This window comes from Aptenodytes patagonicus, chromosome 1 (assembly GCF_965638725.1).
Source record: "Aptenodytes patagonicus chromosome 1, bAptPat1.pri.cur, whole genome shotgun sequence".
Taxonomy (NCBI): domain Eukaryota; kingdom Metazoa; phylum Chordata; class Aves; order Sphenisciformes; family Spheniscidae; genus Aptenodytes; species Aptenodytes patagonicus.
In genome coordinates, this window is record NC_134949.1 from 211,789,697 (window position 1) to 211,807,655 (window position 17,959).

The window sequence follows — 17,959 nt, forward strand, 5'->3', positions numbered from 1 at the left end:
CTTCTCAGGTAACTACAACTTTCCTTTTAAAAATAAGGAACTAGTATTTAAGAATTCCTTTTTATAGCTACTGCCAAATCGATTCTCAAGATCATTTAATATTAATACATTTAATCATTGTTGGTCCCCCTTTTTTAATTAAGTGAACTGTTAAAACTCTTACTGCTACAAGGAGGCCAGAGGGAGCCAGTTACAATTCCTTGATCCGAGTTCTAATTTATACCGGTGACAAAAATCTCTGAGGACTTGACTCCATAATGAATTCTCATCCCACCACTCCTCAGTGACCAACAAAATTCTCACTGATAGAGGCAGTATGCAACAGAGTAATCTCTGCTACACTTTCTTCTCTTTATACTGACAAATTCTGTAAGCAGAATTCATCACTTTTTCTCTAATTTAAATTCATTCTAAAAATTATGTTGGCAAATCAGACAATCATGTCTTTTTGTCTTTTTTCATTTTATGTAATGCAATCAGGAATTACCTTTGGATCAAAAGATGTTCTGTTTTTAGAAAGAAGTTCTTCAACACTCTCTCGTATTTCTTTTGGAATATTACGGGCATCAAAGGTTGCTATGTCCTCCCTCACGCCTCTTTTGGCCAAGAAACTGTAAAAAGAATTAAATAACTAAGGAAAGAAGAAACAAATGTTAAAGTGGTTATTTCCCTATGAAACCGAAGAATTCTGCACACGCATTATTCCTGAATATAACAAAGTATTTCATATTGTAAATTACTGTTTAAGTTTAAAGTTTAAATAAGATCCTCACCTCTTCATGCTCACCCATGATGTATCAAAAATCCCCATCAGCCGTAAAACGCCTTCTAGTATGTCTCTGATTATGTCAGGGGGCATTCGTAGTGACCGGATTTCTGACAAAGACTCTGGCTTTATATTTCCAACTGCTAATTTAGCTTCATTAACCAGTGGCTTAAAGCATAAAAACACATTAAAAAAAGAGATGAGGATACAAGAAATTGAACATTTGCTATTTCAGTTTTCATACAATTTCTGTTCTTTTTACATATTTTATTACCTAACCAAGTGCCATTGATGCATATTCATGTGCACAGGTTATTAAAAAATCGCCATGTGTTTATTAAGTTATAATAAATATATTTCCATATAAAACAGCATATTACAATCCTGACATTCCCTAACTTTTCGTTCAGCACTTTAATTCATAAACATTATATAGGTATTAGTATCAATCATGTTTGCTTGCTCTTTCATTGCTTAAAAGTTCATTGTGATACAGGTATGTTTTAATAATGATGCTAATTACTATTTATAGGCATGTCTGAGAATATCTTTGTAAAGATACGTGGAAGTACAGGTCACAAAAGCTTTCTTTTTTCAGTAGCTAAACAAATCCACACAGCCTGGATCAATAAAGCAACAAAATGATAAAAAAACAGAAGAAAGTTAAAGATTATCATTAAAGACTGTGCACACCTTGCACATCCTTCATATTTATCAAAGACCACAGGAAGGGATTTACCCTAATTCTGTAGTTCTATGTCACTTTCAATACAAGGATATGATTCCTTGGCACGCATGATATTTAAAAGGAAAAAAAAAAAGTTGCTGTAATTTTCCCTTATTCTTTAGTACGATTTTAAAATGGATGGGATGAAAAATAGAGACTAAAAGCAATAACTGAACACATACCTCCCAAAAAAACTGATGCTTAACAGCTGTAAGGTGTCTTGAACAAGCAGTTTGCTAAAGCGCCTTTAGGATATATAATTTTCAGAATTTAGTAATTACTGGAAATTATCTTCATTAAACTATTTCCATTCAGCTGATGGTACCAAGCCCTATGATATTACCAGCTTGACCAAGGCGGAGTAATGTAGTTGGTCTATATAAGATATTAGTAATTGAAAAACATTCCATAAAATCTGCAGAACCCAGCTGTAGATCATGGCAGCATAGAAATAGCAACTGGAGGTAAGATTTGGCCTGAAAATTCTTTCTGTAATTAAGATCTAATAGAACACAAATGCCAAAATGACAATCTAAATCTGGCAAATAGAATACTGTTTTCTAATGCATAAAAGTTTTAATATCAAAATAATTTAGAGCAAAATTTAAGAAATGCAGGGATAAATTTTGCAGAACCATTTCTCATGGCAGGATTTGAGCAAGTCAAATAAAATCAGACTGCAAAATATTACTTTTCCTTATCAGCTCTTACCTGAACCTCTTTTAGTTCATCTTCAATTTTTCTTTTTCTTTCTTCTATTTCTGCAGCCTCTTCTGCTATCCGGTGTTTTATTTTTTCCATTTCTGTTTTTTGCTCGCTAGCACTCTGTAAAAAAAAAAGAAATACCTTTAGTTTTCAAATTTACACAGATTTTATTCCTTTAGGTCTCATTTATTTTAGTCTTGATTATAATATAATTTGCACAATACCAATTACAATAAAAAAATCTGAGACTGTTTGATACTAGACAGGTTGATTCAAAAAAATACATAAGCATTTATGCTTTTTTATATATATATAAGCTTAAGCTTATATTTATGGAATTAAATTATATAGAATAAGCATCTTTTGCTTTTAGTGTGTCTCATTCCCTTTCTTTACCACAGACAAGATCTGTACCTCTATTTTTGAGACTCATTATGACCTTTTTTCGCTTTGCCTCTGATTTTCCATTCCTTATAAAGATGTCAGTCCTCCTCTAAATGGGTAAGAGTGACAGCCTCTGTAACAGTCTTACTACATTTGAAAGTAATATCTTCCTGCCATTGTCTTTGTAGCTGCTCACATTTCTATTTCTTTCATGACACCACTAAAACTCTCCTTTTCTATAATGTTCATAAAAGCAGCAGTTATGTTGGAACTACAGCCAATTAGCCTAAAAATACTAATACATTATTTACTTATAAATTTGCACCCATCTGTCTGTAAGGATACCTGTCTTATGTCCTCCACATATATTGTAAGCTGTTTGGGTTTACGTCTTTTTTTTCCTGGATTTGTACTGTGCCTACCATACAGCAGACAGTAGCTATTAGCCATCTCCAGGAGTCCTAAGCACTTCAGTACAACAATAAATACCTAATATATAAAACTACAACAAAAAGGATCTTACATCTCCTGAAGTTAACAAAAAAAAACAAACAAAAAACCCAGGGACTACCAATACCAGTTACAAAACAAATAACTGAGGATAAATGCATAAAATAAAAGACTAATATTCTAGGCTCAGTTCACCTAAAAGATACAAGACAAGAAAGTCCAGAGTTTGCATTTTTATGTATTTTCCAGTATATAACACATTATTATAACCAGCAATTGTCGAGCTGAGTTGAACTTGTAGCAGAAGGTAACAGATGTACATAAACAGAGAAAACCTTGAGATTAATCATAAACTTTCTGAGCACTTAACCCAAGCTATAGACCAGCATGTCATTGAAGATTACATTCAAATCCATAAAACATTAACTACATAAAACTAGCTTAGACATTTCATGCAAATGTACATGTACTGAACGATAGCTCTGAATAAGAAAACCTTAAAATTCAGTTGTAGGTCAAAAGCCTTGCTCTGAAAGAAGATTAAAAGAGTCTGTACGTATTAGAGCCCTCTCTCTTACATAAACTAGAACATTTGAAGTGACATTAAAATGTTATAGGGCACCTATAATTTATGCTGATCTAAATAATCAGAATTCTACTGTAATTTTTCTGATGTCAGTGGGCCCATCATGTTTCATTGCTTTTGTTCTATTCTTTGATTTTGTCCTACAATGTAATATGTGCTACCCACACAACCTGTAACTCTACTGGACAACAGCAGACAGATTAAAAAACAGAAATCAGAGAAAATGGCGTAATAAATTATTTGAAGCCAGCAGCAAACACACCAAGCCAATCATCATTATTCAAATTCATGTATAGTAGGCAGATAGAGGCTGAAAGTATTAAAAACTGCCAACGGAAGTAGACTTAAAAAAATGGGAAGTAATGCACCTTTAAAGCACTGTGAACCAAATGGTTTGAAAGAGCAGGCATCTACTTTACTGCATACAGAGAATGTCTTTGTCATTGAGCTTCTTTATTTAAGTTTGCTTCAGACCGATCAGATTAAACCAGTGACAAAACAAACAGTGCAGTGACAGCAGATTCATTATGGCTTATCCTACATTTATGATTTCTGGAAGTATCAATGTAGAGATCTATTTTCTGCACAATTATTTTACTTAACTGAAAAAACACTACTAAAGAAAATTACCTCCCCAAAAAACAGAAGGTCTACCTTTGAGCAGAAGAATAAAAATTCAAGGAGTGATGACCCCAGAGGTATTTATTTATTTATTTATTTAGGTATTTATTATTGTTTAACCTTCCTTGAAGTTAAGTTCAGAGGACTGGACCTCATGAAATACATACTTTCTAATAGTCCGCAAATTTAATTCCTGGTATTTGTTACTTAAAATAGTGCTACGTGTCAGTATTTTGTTGGAAGTTCCTATCTGTAATAAACATTAAAATGGATCAGTCTGGATTTATTAAGTTCTAGGAAAACTTTCAGACTAAACTACAGCAGTAAATACTACTCAGGTGCAAAGCTTGCACTGATCTCTTCCTACTCAATCAGTTCAAATATGATTTAAATTATATAATCCTCTGTCCTGCTGCAAGTTTATTCAAGCCTCAGGGCTCGTGCATTCCCTTAGGCTAATTCTTGTAAAAGCATCACATTTTGTAATCGTTGAAAAGAATACAAAGAACAGGCAGTTATGGAGACCAAAAATAGAAAAACATCTCTTTTTTTTTCACTTTTGATGTGCTTGTATACAACACCTGCATAGACACTGTAATTTCTTGAAGGGCAGCATCAGCCTCATCCTGCTTCATTTTGAGTAAAATACTTTGTTCTCCAGCTTTTCTGTTCAGTTCATCTACCAGGGCTTTAGCTTCATTCAGCTTTGAAACACCTGCCTATAAAAAGTTTATAAGAAGCAGTTATTTAGCAATGAATTTGAAACAGATTTAAATGAAGGTTGGTTACAAATAGTATGCACAAACTAAGAGTGATGTAGACTAATAGTCTTAATTTTTTAATTTATGTTCCACATTTTCTTAGTATTATTTACATTTTCATAGTATTATTTAACCCAAAAATGAGATTTGACACTTCTAGATGTGTCGCTGTAAGATCTATTACTACATCAAAAAGCTGAAAACGAAATTCTCAAAATAACAAACTTTTAGTGGAACAGCAGCTAGTACATAATTTTTTTCTCATTAATTCAATAGCATTTCAGCTAACTGATATTGACTCCATATAATTATATCCCCTCTAAAAGCAAATCTACAAAAATTAAACAAATTGAAACAAACTAGATTATCCTATTTCTACATATTTGTACCTTCTCTAAAGAACGTAGATGTACGTAAAAGAAAGCCTCAATTATGCTTAAGATTAACTATTTTCTTTATTCACACTTTCTAAATTATTTATTCCATGATAATCAGATAATAGAATTATTTCAAGATATATTTGAAAAAAAATATTACCTGGAAGATGTTTTGATTTAGGATACACATCTCTCACTTTCAGGTACATGAGTACCTTTATTTAACCAGAGCATTTAACAAGTAAATGAGTGTTTGTCACAAACAAACCACAGCTACTTTCTAAATAAATAAAAAAGCAATTTCTATCATTACAAACATAAATCTTCTTAAATTGCTTACTACAGTGATGGAAAAACATTGGCAGGCAGAATAAAAAGTGTAGAATACAAGGCAAGGAAGTAATTTGATTTTGACAGATGCTTTAAGAAGAAATGCAGCTTTGCAAGTGTGGTTTCAGAATAGCAGCAAGGGTCACTGGGAAAAGGAGCTGAAAGGGAAGGGAAAAGGGTAAAGACAAAAGTTACATGTCCTAAAGGATCATACAGGTCTTTCTAGAAGTATACTGGGGGGGGGGGGGGGGGGGGGGGGGGAGGGAAGGAAGGAAATATGACTGGAAAGATAGCAAATAGGTTTCAAAAATAAGCATGTTATGCATACAGAACAGGAGTAAACCAACACCTATGAGATGAACTGCATTTGGTCTAGAACTGTGTAAAGGTTTGATGTGTGGAAAAGGAATTTGAAATCAATTCCAAAACACAAAATGAGAGAAAATCACAACAAAGGGAACCTTGGCCAAAGCTACACAAGAGCACCATGAAGTTAAAGATAACAGCTTGTTGAACTAGAAGGATGCAAGAATCACACAAAGCAGGAAGTTGCTGTAGAGATATAAAGAAAGGGATGGAATATGGAGCTACATGGGGAAAATGTATACAAGCAGAGGCAGGACTTAAATTGATGGAAAGATGATGGGTTGTTTGCAACAGAATTCCAATACATATGGGTGAAAAAATTTAAAGTGCTTTCAAGTACTTTTTACTCTTCCAAGAAAACATACCCAGTCTGATACATTCTTGAGGAAAAATATTAACGAAAACAAGAAACCACTCTTCATTCTTTGAGGCATTTGAACAGAGATGTGCATTAAGATTCATACTATTCCTCTCCTGAAACCACAGCATGAGCATATGCCAATAGAGGACGCACCACACAACCATGTTAGCAGCCACAGCCCATTAATAGACCAGGCATTTCCAAATGTGAGAGTATTTTGAAAAGCCGTATGTTAAAAATGTTTTAAATACATACCTGCAAGTGGTTCTGCCTTTTTATCAGCTCTCTTCTTTTACTGTTATTGATGGTACTGTATATATGAAGGAATGTCATATACCTGCTAGGCGTTGCTCCATACATTTTACATGATTCATGGATTGCCAGAAAGGACTTCAGAAAATCAGAATCACCTGTACAACATAATTTGTTACACAGTTAATAAAATACTTATTCTTATCTCACATTAAAATAACTAAGAAAGAGCAACAGAATATAGTATTTGAGATGTGAATTAAGGACATTCAAAATATCACAAAGAATATACTTTTTTCAAAGTACTCTCACGGAAACATGTAATTACATTTGAAATACACATTCCTCAGAAAGAAATATACTGAAGTTATTTCAAAGCTGTAAAATATTTCACTGATGTTTGGAAAAGCCTGCAAAATTAATTGCAGATTAGTGAGGGCTAATCATTGTCCTGGTTTCAGCTGGGATAGAGTTAATTTTCTTCCTAGTAGCTGGTACAGTGCTGTGTTTTGGATTTAGGATGAGAACAAAGTTGATAACGCACCGATGTTTTAGTTGTTGCTAGGTAATGCTTACACTAGTCAAGGACTTTTCAGCTTCCCATGCTCTACCCACTGAGAAAGCTGGAGGTGCACAAGAAGCTGGGAGGGGGCACAGCCAGGACAGCTGACCCAAACTGGCCAAAGGGATATTCCATACCATATGACATCATGCTCAGTACATAAACTGGGGGTAGTTAGCCAGGGGAGGGATGACTGCTGCTCGGGGACTGGCTGGGCATCAGTCGGCAGGTGGTGAGCAACTGCATTGTGCATCGCTTACTTTGTATTTTTTTATCATCATCATTATTATTATTATTATTATTATTATTATTATTATTATTATTATTATTATTATTATTATTATTATTATTTTCCCTTCCTTTTCTGTCCTATTAAACTGTCTTTATCTCAACCCATGATTTTTTTTTAGTAATAATAACTAATGGGTCCACCTAAATATTACCTGAATGTTTTTTCTTAAGTTCCTTAAGTGCTTTTCCAGTCTTTTCTTGTTCATCTGAATCATACAGAAGCATTTCAGGTATCTAAAAAAATGAACAGGAACTTTTGTATGAAAATTACGAACAACGAAAATTTGATTTAAAATAAAATAAACAAACCTTTAATTTAGTTTTTCATTTGAAAAGACTGACTATGATAGCTTTATTCAGAATAAGGTATTTACAGAATATTTATAGCATTAAAAAGATCAATTCTGCCTTTTCCTGTAACTGATAACTTCCTGTTGTCTCAAGCAGAGGAGTTTTTGCTGGCTGTAAAAAAGAGCAACTAATTCTCAGAGGACTTACAATAAGACAAATGTCAAAGATGTAAAAAGATATACAACTCAACAGGAAATCAGACAGTCTTAAGTACAATTGTAAAAAAAACCAAAGTATATTCAAAGGTTCTGGCATACGACTAACTTATAGGACTCTACTTAAAAACCAAAAATCCCTACTGAAGTGAAAGTGAAAATACTCTGAAAAACATTTTTTAACTGTGGACAGAGCTGGTCCAAACATTTTTCCCAAAAAGAACTTTCAGTACAACCTGCCATTGAAACTGAGACACAACGGCAGGTGGAGAGGCCCCAGTAGCCCAGGCAGAAATGGACACTCTGTGCCAGCTGCTCCCATGGCTCTCCCAGGGGAGCGACCAACTCCGTGGTACAAGTGTGAAACCCATCGTGATGAGTCAATGGAAGAGGCCAGATTACCTTACAGACTAGACTGAGGGTGTTACTGCATAGGAGGCCTGGGACACATTACAGGATGCAGTGGAAGAGCATTTCAGATTGCACAACTATGGGTTGGTGAGGCACCCACAGGAGTTGTCTGCCAGAGGGACTAGAAGGTCTAGGCCAACTGCCTGAGAGACTGTGGAGCCTGGGAGTCAAATGAGACCCGGCTGCATGTGTCTGTGTGTGTGTACATGTATGCATATCTGCCTGTGCAGGACGCAATGGGGAGATCCTAGATCCAAGGCCAGCTACTGGATGGACTGGATGTCTAAGCCCAGTTACTGGAAGGATCCACTCTGTGTGTGTGTGTGTGTGTGTGTGTGTATGCATGCCCAGTGAGGCATCCTGTACCAGCAGCTGGAGTGGGGCTGCAGCCTCAGGGGCTTGTACATCCAGATGCCAGCAACTGGGGAGACCGGGAGATCCAGAGGCAACTACTGGAGGGGTTGTGTGTCTATGCCCAGCTAGTAGGGGGATCCACATTCTGCGTAAGTATATATTTCCCACTAATGGACCTTCATTGTGATCACTCAGAGAGGGGAACAGGATGATGCCAATGGTGCTGTTTGTGTTGTTCTGTGTGGCCAATCACATGTATATATGCACTGTATATGTGTGTTTGTGTGTGTGCCTACTGGGACTACATGCTCAGCTTCACCACTGGTTCAAGTTGGGGCCGTGAAGCTGTGGTAGCCTTGCCCCTATCAGGGTACTGGACTTGGCAATCTCTTAACATATAGAAGTAATATATATCTTCCTCAAACTTATACTGTGAATATCCTGAAATAAACAGAATTTGATCCTAAAAAGAACACACTGACTCCGTTCCATCAAGCAAAACACTTAAGAAAGATTCAAGAATAACATAAGGCTTACAGTGCAATCTTAGAACACATAGCAAACTTATTTTTACACTAGCTTTCATGCATACCAGTAACAGCAGATATCATCAGCATAGCTGACACTAACATTTTGTTTGCAGCCTAGTTGTATTTTGTTCTTAAATGTTGCGTTTGATCAGTCATAGTAGTCAGCATTTTGTTCAAGTCAGCCCATAGAGAGAACAAAACATGTCACTGGTAAAATAACAATGCTAATATTACTTAACCATTCTGCAGAATCTTCTGTCTTTGTAGGACTGCACAAATGGATTAAATAAGCACAGTGAAAATTATTCCTTCACAACTTTAAATATTTTGATCTTATTCACCAAAGCTTAGTTATTTTTGGAGATACTCGTTTAAACAAGTCACAGTTTTCAATTAATGCAATTTACCTTTTTCATACTGCTTTCTGACCAGGTTTCCATCCACAAAACCTGACATTTCTTGTACAGTGCTGGATTACTTTCACAGTTTATTGTGAAATTTAAATTGGTAGAATCCATGATCAAGACAACATGCAGATTTTGTTGGATCCCTAAGAAAATGCAACATATTAAATATTTAGTAGATAACTATCTGACTACATGATGGTAGATTTATTGCAAATGCAATTAATTCACTGTCCTTCAAATACTTATCACAATGTAATTTCTGAAAAAAGATACTATTACACCACATCACACTAGGGCAGGAATGTTTATAAACAGAACTTAAAAAATAAATTTAATATCATGGATTCTCATTATGTATATTACAGTGTATTTTTTTAATTTAGAAGAGGTGACAGTATTTAAATGGTTACCACTAGTTCTCATTCCAATCAATATAGACCAATAGAACCAATTAGAAGCAGTTCCAGGGTCCTTGAGTATGACTGCCAATATCTGTATTCTTTCAGTCACATTCTTCTATTTATTTGTAAACTATTTAATCTTCTTGTTGGTCTAAGGAAGAAACACAAATAATTAAGAAACCTATCTGTAAACTTGCTTATGACTATTCAGAATCCAAAATGATTCACAGGTATAATTGACAAATAGAAGAAAACTCTGTTACTAGATATATAAGCTAAACAAACCAGAAAATGATGGGGACAAAAGCTTTCTTCCTTGTAACTACTTTCAACAGCAGAATTCATAACAGCTTTGTAGAACATTCATGGATACAAAATTTCAGATAGAAGAATGAATTTTAAGCTGAGGGTTCTGTGCCCTCAAATATCACAATGTCATCATTATTCCTGCCTGGTTTTTAATAACTAACTGAAAGTTAAAAAAGCACACAAAACAAGGACCATGTTAGAAATTATTTATCCATTATTACACCACTTTTGTAACCTTGTAATAAATTATAACTTATAATTCTGTTCACATACGGTATGTGAAATAGTTGAAAATCGGTCCTGTAAATCCGTCTTGTGAAGCTTGATCCTTCAGAGGAGATAGCAGTGGTTCTAATTCTTCTATTTTATATAGCCCAGGAACTTCTCCTATTTGAAGAATGAATTTAAAATGTCAGATCAAATACACTATAAGTCTTCCAATTCCTTTGAAGGATTCCCTTGAATTCTCTGTATAGAGAATTTGAGTATGGCAGTATTCACCTCCATGCTTTCATGAGTATCATTCCATGTACTTCATCATTCTTTTCATGATATCATGAAAACAACAAACCAAATTATAGTGATTCCATTTAATTTAAACAGCCTACTTTGTTTATATTACTGAAATATACTTCAAAAACTCCTTCAAATCTACCCAAAGACAGTGATCCAATACTGCACAGAAACCAAATCATACCAGACTTTGTTATACACCAGAAAACAGAAAAATGAAAGAGACTAGTTATCTAGGTCCTCAGACATAGAGGTTTAACACTGGATGATGAGAATCTGATACTGTAAGGAGACTTGGCTTTGCACCTGAGAGACAGGAAAACCCGGTGCTCTTATCAATCAGCTCTTAAACTACTGTAGTTCCAAAAAACATTTAGTAAGTTAGGCTCAGTCCTTCAATGATCTCTCTGATTGAGGAACGAAGCTAGATAACAAAATAAAGTCACTTTTGTTATTTGTTATTATTATTTATCATCTCATTACCTTCAGAAAAGCGGGCTTTGCTGGTGTTCATTTAGGTAAAGTACTCAGTCTATACAATCTAGTAAAACATTGGGACACCTCTCAATTTTGAATTTTATTAGAAAAGGGAAGCTGTAGAGTAGAATACATAATTATTTTGTTGTTACACTATTATAAAGAACTCCTTTGAAATGAGTTACTTAACTTGCAACTTTGAGGAATTGAAAGAACCCATACTGTAAGGTAGGTTAAAAGATAGCTAGGTGAACTTCAAGTCAGTTTCTCATGTACAAGCACTCTAGCCAAAACAGTGTAGAAAGCTAACTAACACTTCTGGTATGGACATGAAGTTAGAAAACGTCATCTAATTCTGCCTCATTGAGCTAACTCTGTGTGGTAAAAGTAGTACCATAATCTTTTTGGTCTTGTCTCACCTGAAGACAGTAAACTGTTGATCATCTCAAGGAACGTGGAATGAACAAACTGATAGTCTTCGAGCAGCAATACCACCTGCTGTGCTTCAATGCCCGCAAGCTCCATCACCTAGAAGCAGGGAAGACATTTAAATCTCAGTATATGGAATATACGTATTGTTCATAAGAGAATTATAATCTTTCCTTGATTATATATTACATACGTATTTTCTCCACAGCATCTAAACTGTTATATTTTCACAAAAGATTACTAAGTGATTCAGTTATATGAGATACCAAATATAAAGAACATTCTACCTGGATGTACAGCTTGGTAATGAAATAATTAAAACAGACTCTTTCAAAGAGTATATTTATGTTCCAGATGTGATTCAATTTAGAGTTGTATCTCTCTTTTGTGTGGGCTTAGCTCTAGAATTTTCTTCAGCATTGCTGAAGGTACTGGGAAACTCCTGATTCAAGGTTTGCATTTGTTTTTAAAGAATATGTACACTTTCATCAATCATTACAATTTTACTTGATTCAGCTACTATCCTATTAACTGGCAGGCCACAGTAGAGACAGAATATGAAAATATATACAAATATGAAAATATATACATGAAAAAACCTTTCCAAAATTCACACAAACTTAGAATTTATGAAGTCCACAACACTCATAAAAACAGCTCTGGTATTCAAAAAAGTAGAGTTTCAGGTGATTACTATAAAGAACAGTATGCACATCTAAACACTGAGAACTTCTAAAAAGCTACTTGTTTCATTTAGACTGTTGACATTTTGCTTTTCTTAAAATATCTCTTCACACAACACTTTTGTGTCCTTCAAAATTCCTGTGTGTTTTTTTTTTAATACACACCTACAACACTACAAAATGGAAGACACTGAGTGACTTACATATTTAAGATCATTTTTGAACTGCTTCAGCTCATAGCCTCTGGAAATTTTGGGAGTAATCAGAACAGCTCCATGCATATGACTAACTAAAGAGGTAACTGTTCGACGACCTACACCACTCCGTCCTGCCAAAAGAAGTGATCCTCCAGGAAAACTTAGCACTCTGTCCACTTTAGACATATAACTGAGGACTTCTTGGAACAGTAAAATCTCTAACTCTTTTTTGTCTCGCCCATAATGAATAATACCCTATTAAAAAAGAAAAAAAAGAAATGCGTTCACTAATAATAAATAAAAGCAGTAAGATATAAAAGCATCCAACATTTAAAATTTTAGAAAAGAAGGGCTTGAAAGCTTAAGAGACCACATTGGGATTCATTACAAATAAATTATTTATGTGACAGAATTTAGATACCTCTCATACCCTTTACCAGTAATGAACAGATCATGTTACCCCCAGCACCAGGATAACCTATTAGTCTTTGATATATTGAAATAGAAATCTACCACTGAATTAATTGAAATTAAATACTGGACCAGAACAAAGTCTGAGCTGTGTCTCTGACTAGAGAGTAATTAATATTGGCATAACTTAGAAGAGTGTTTTAGGCAGCTAATTGCTGCATAATTGCAGATTATGGAATTTCCTAGTGAAACACATATAATAACAGACCCTAAGATTAAATTCTGGCCTTTTTATACTTAATAAAGCCTCATCTTTGAAGCCCAATGTAATTGTGTAGTCGGAAAAAAACCCAAACTCTGATTACTGAGGTTATTGAACTTCATAATTTCCCATATAGTCTATTGGTCACAAGTTGGCAATTAAGGAGAGGGAGTAGTTTCCTATCTACAAGAGCAGTCCATCAAACACTACTAATAAGGGGAGATGATCTCAAAGCTCTTATCCTGAAAATCAGTCAGCCTAGCAGAGTTAACACGTTTGCATTTCCTCATCAAGCTCATTTTTTGTACTTTACTGTTTAAAAGCATGCCAAATCTCCAAACAAACCATTTCTATTTCTTCAAATAAAAATTACATTAGAAAATTACAAATTCAGAAAGTAAACATTTAATAAAACAGTTTGGTACTCAAACAATACACAAACATATACGCTCATCAATGTTTCCCAAAATGTTGTTCATCGAACTGTTGTAAATCACCAGCAAATGTGACTGATGCCCTTTTGTTAAAATAACCTTGCTACATGATACTTCCTACTGCCTGCCACAGAGCATCACGAACCTTCCCTCACTTGACCAAATGCAAAAGATGATTCCTCGAACAAGCAGCAGACCCCACCCTAAACCTGGTGCTCACATGTTACTTCCTGTAAAAAACATCTAGAATAATTGCTGTGAATCCTTGCTGTGTATATTCTTTAATCTTGTCTCACTTTTTGAATAATATCTTTCAGGTCTGTTGAGTTTAGTCTGCCAAGTGGCCTCCCATGTGGTGGTAGTGCCTGTCCTGGTGTAATGAATGCCTCTTGACAAGATCCCCAAGTTACATAGAAGATATCTGTGAAAATAAAAGGAAACATTCGAAAGTTTAGGTGCTCAGCTCATATGCTATCTGACTTGATCAGACTGATTTGATTAGGCAGTTACTAAAAAAATATTTCAAGTTTGTGTAGTATGCCTCAAATGGTTTACCTGCCATATTGTCCAGAACATCTGAGCCCCAATCACCTTGAAACACTTTCATCAAAACATTATCAAATACATGGAGTTCTTTTATGCCAACAATTTTGTCACGGAACAAACGACGTGCTTCGTAAACAACAATTTCCAATACATAGTCTACAGTTTGTATCGATGATCCTACAAAATTTAAGGAGATATTTAACTTTATATATTTATAATAAATTTTACATTTCTCAAATTTTCCATTTAAAAATATGACATTGAAAATGAGTAAGTGAAATTACATACCAGCAGGAGAGCATCAGTAAGGAAGAAATAAGAGAAAAAAGTAAACATTATGAAGTGCTTTTTAATAATATCTTTATGGATCATTACAAGATGAAATGAAACATATTCTATTAAAACAAGTTCTCCAGTTTAATGCTGGCATTCTAATAAAAATGAGTAAGGTGTAGCACACAAAGTAAAAATTAAAAGGCAAAATTCCAGGCAATGAAAATAAAAAAAGCCAGGAGACTGTTCTAAAGGGGAAGAGAAAGGCTAATAATAAATACTAAAATAACAATAAATACCCCAAACAGTCTGTATTATAAAATGCCACTAGAGAATACGAAGCTTCAATATTCTTCACAAAAGTAAGAAGGAAGGTAGAATGAGTAAATGACATGCCATATTGCTCATCACTGAAAAAGCGTATGCATATGTTCCCTTCAGATACAACAATGGAGTCCTTAACAGGCTGAGATCACCCATTCTTGACTGTCGGTGTAGCTTTTCTGACCTCATTCAAGCTACATTTATACCGCCTGATGATCCCATAAAATAAATGGATTACGAGCGTAACATTCTTACCACTTTTATACTCTTTAAGCAGCCCTCTACGTAACCCTTTAATTAATGTAAGAGCTAAACCACAATAAGGAGCAATTGCTCATGAGCTGGTCATAATAGCAATTTCAAAGACAAAAATGATATTAGGAAGAACCCTATGCTGTCTGGAAAAGCACACAAAATTGAATACCTTTCCAAATTTCAACATTTCCAAAGTTAAAGAAGAACTTTGAGACTAGACTGTAATTATCAAGCATTCCCAAATTGTGAGAATATTTAGATCCTTGTATAGACATCTGTAAACTTTTATACAGGTGAGATAGTTTTCTAGATGTTTCTATATGTTTAAGGATGGTTATAATCTTCTTTTGTTAAGTAGGTCATAGATGATGTGTATCAGTTGTAGTTCCACAGTAACCTCCCCAGGTTTATACAACCAGGTATAAAAAGAGAAGCATGAGAGGCAAGCCTCTGGGAGTCCAGAAGACAAGACATATGCTCAAAAAAACCCCACCCAACCCAAAACCCTCCAAAAAACAGAAAAAAATGGTGGGGAGTAGGGGGTACACTTCAAGTTCCCATAGTAGAGCATACAATCCCAACCTGCTAACTTCCCTTAATCTATAAGTAGCTCCCACACATATTTTAAAACATCAGTGAGTGTTTTAAACTTATTTACTATATGTTACGGAATGAACTATTAGGCATTTTTTTCCCTTCTGCTGAGTTACAGACAGTTCGCGGTTTAGGAAGAGTACCATAAGTGAATTGGTTGCATGTTAAGTCAACAGTAAGACTGACATAAATAATAATTTAGGCCATTTTAGAACTGCTTTATAAATGAAAAACTAATAAGGGACTTACCACCTGCTAAATCATATCTGAATAGACCAAGAACCCACTGAGTAAGAATACATGGTGTAAAAAGGTAATGACTGTGATCATCAACTGTGAATTTCGTTCGTACCTAAAAACAGAAAGTGGGGGGCAAGTGATGTTTTAAAATGTAAAGCACTTGGAAGTGTAGCTTTAGATTTTTCTAAAATACCAGATAGATTAGTTTTCTACTAGGACTATATATTTAGATATTTTATTAATGCACTCTTTACGGTTTTTTGAAAGTGAAGAGATTAATTTAAAATCTTGTTTTCTGAGCACAAACGATTTTTCTCATAATTAGAACCTTTCTTCTGCACCATTCATGATGCAAACAACAACTGCATATGTCACCTAGGACTGTTAGTGCAGTGTTATTAGACAAAACACAATTTTTTAAAGCAATATCAAATATAAAATGCAAAGGAAATATAAAAGTGTAATAAAAAACCTACCTAAATGAGTAACACTTAGTCACTACAAAAGACTTACAGAAATCCTAACTCTTCCTCCAAAGAGGATATTTGAATTTACAACTCTATCTTTAATTCAAATAATAACTGCCTTCATCATTTATTTGGTCCTTGTGTGATGAAATTTAAACTTAGATTTCTTAGAATACATTGATAATATCATACGAAACTCCTGCTAACTGGTGCATGCTAGCCAGTGACTATACCTGCATTCCAGTCACAAAGATCGGTTTTGTATCATGGTTCTGTCTAGATGGGGACATGCATACATTCTTGGAACATACAGTAAGCGCTTACATCCCCACAGTATCTACCCCAGTAAGGCTATGTACATGATTAAGTAAAGCAAGTACTTAAGTGTTTTGCTAGGTAGAGGTCCAAAAAATTTTAAGTGGGAGGATAAAAAGAACTTGGGTGTCTAAGCACCTATTTTTAACTGTATAAAATTTTAATAGATAGTCCTTGATGTGTATAAGGGACTCCACCCTCATATCTCTCTTCTGTATTCATAACAGCATTCATAACATCTGAGCACATAAGAATCTTTAAAGTACACTGTATCCTCATCCAGTAAGTAGGAAAACACTACTATCCACCTTTTATAAATCAGGAACTGAAGTATAGATGGGTTAAGATGCTTGCCAAAATCATACAATAAATCTGTGGGAAAGCAAGAGCACTTACCACTTACTCAGTTTCCCTCTAATACCTAGGATTCTCTGCAAATAAGTAGCTTTAAAATTTATATCAACATTATGAAAAAGATATAAACTTAGATTTTAATACTGATAAACCTTTTTATTCTCTTGTTAATTTCAAAAGCTAATTATTTTTTTTTTTAAATTGTGAATTTTCCATCTCCTTGAAAAAAGAAATTAAATTTCCATACCTGTTCATATACTTGAACCATAGATCCTGCTAGTTGATGTGTTTTTGGTAAAGAACCCCAAACAGGGTGATTCTTTAGGTTTTTCTGTAGTACAGGTTCCAAGTAGGCACTATAAATAGTTTGCAGTTGGTCTCTTTCTGGATAGCTACAAAGGAAAAAAAAAGTAATTGTTATGGACTATCATTGTTAATTTTTTTATTAAAATGATTCAAAGTTATATAAACAATTACTGAGAAATTCCAATGAATAGCATCTCCATCTAACAGCTAAGTAAAATTATCGTTTTATTGCAATAGGCCACCCTCAGAAATTTTCTAAATACATCTGTAAATGTGTTGAAACTTAAAAACAAACGAACTTACTTCTTTTCAATTTCTCTAATTTTGTAACCAAACAGCACCTTAATGTAAAGCTGCAGAAAGCAGTTTACTGAAAGCAAAATCATCCAGCAGGAAACATATTTCAAACACTTCACTATCAA

At 34.4% G+C, this 17,959-nt stretch overlaps 1 protein-coding gene across 4 annotated transcripts in view; it reads right to left on the reverse strand.

Annotated features, from left to right (window-relative positions):
- The window catches only part of DYNC2H1 (dynein cytoplasmic 2 heavy chain 1), a 190,083-nt gene that overhangs the window by 125,356 nt on the left and 46,768 nt on the right, over positions 1–17,959 (reverse strand). For 3 of the 4 annotated variants that reach the window (XM_076328219.1, XM_076328218.1, XM_076328217.1), the window contains 14 exons: positions 17,479–17,623; positions 16,105–16,207; positions 14,419–14,586; positions 14,160–14,284; positions 12,763–13,011; positions 11,867–11,975; positions 10,731–10,844; positions 9,748–9,890; positions 7,692–7,773; positions 6,690–6,844; positions 4,821–4,958; positions 2,205–2,318; positions 774–934; positions 488–611 (listed from right to left, as the gene is read on the reverse strand). In XM_076328219.1, the coding sequence (XP_076184334.1) occupies positions 488–611; positions 774–934; positions 2,205–2,318; positions 4,821–4,958; positions 6,690–6,844; positions 7,692–7,773; positions 9,748–9,890; positions 10,731–10,844; positions 11,867–11,975; positions 12,763–13,011; positions 14,160–14,284; positions 14,419–14,586; positions 16,105–16,207; positions 17,479–17,623 (1,930 nt within the window). The remainder of the gene's footprint in view (positions 1–487; positions 612–773; positions 935–2,204; positions 2,319–4,820; positions 4,959–6,689; positions 6,845–7,691; positions 7,774–9,747; positions 9,891–10,730; positions 10,845–11,866; positions 11,976–12,762; positions 13,012–14,159; positions 14,285–14,418; positions 14,587–16,104; positions 16,208–17,478; positions 17,624–17,959) is intronic. The other variant, XM_076328216.1, reaches the window with a different exon arrangement.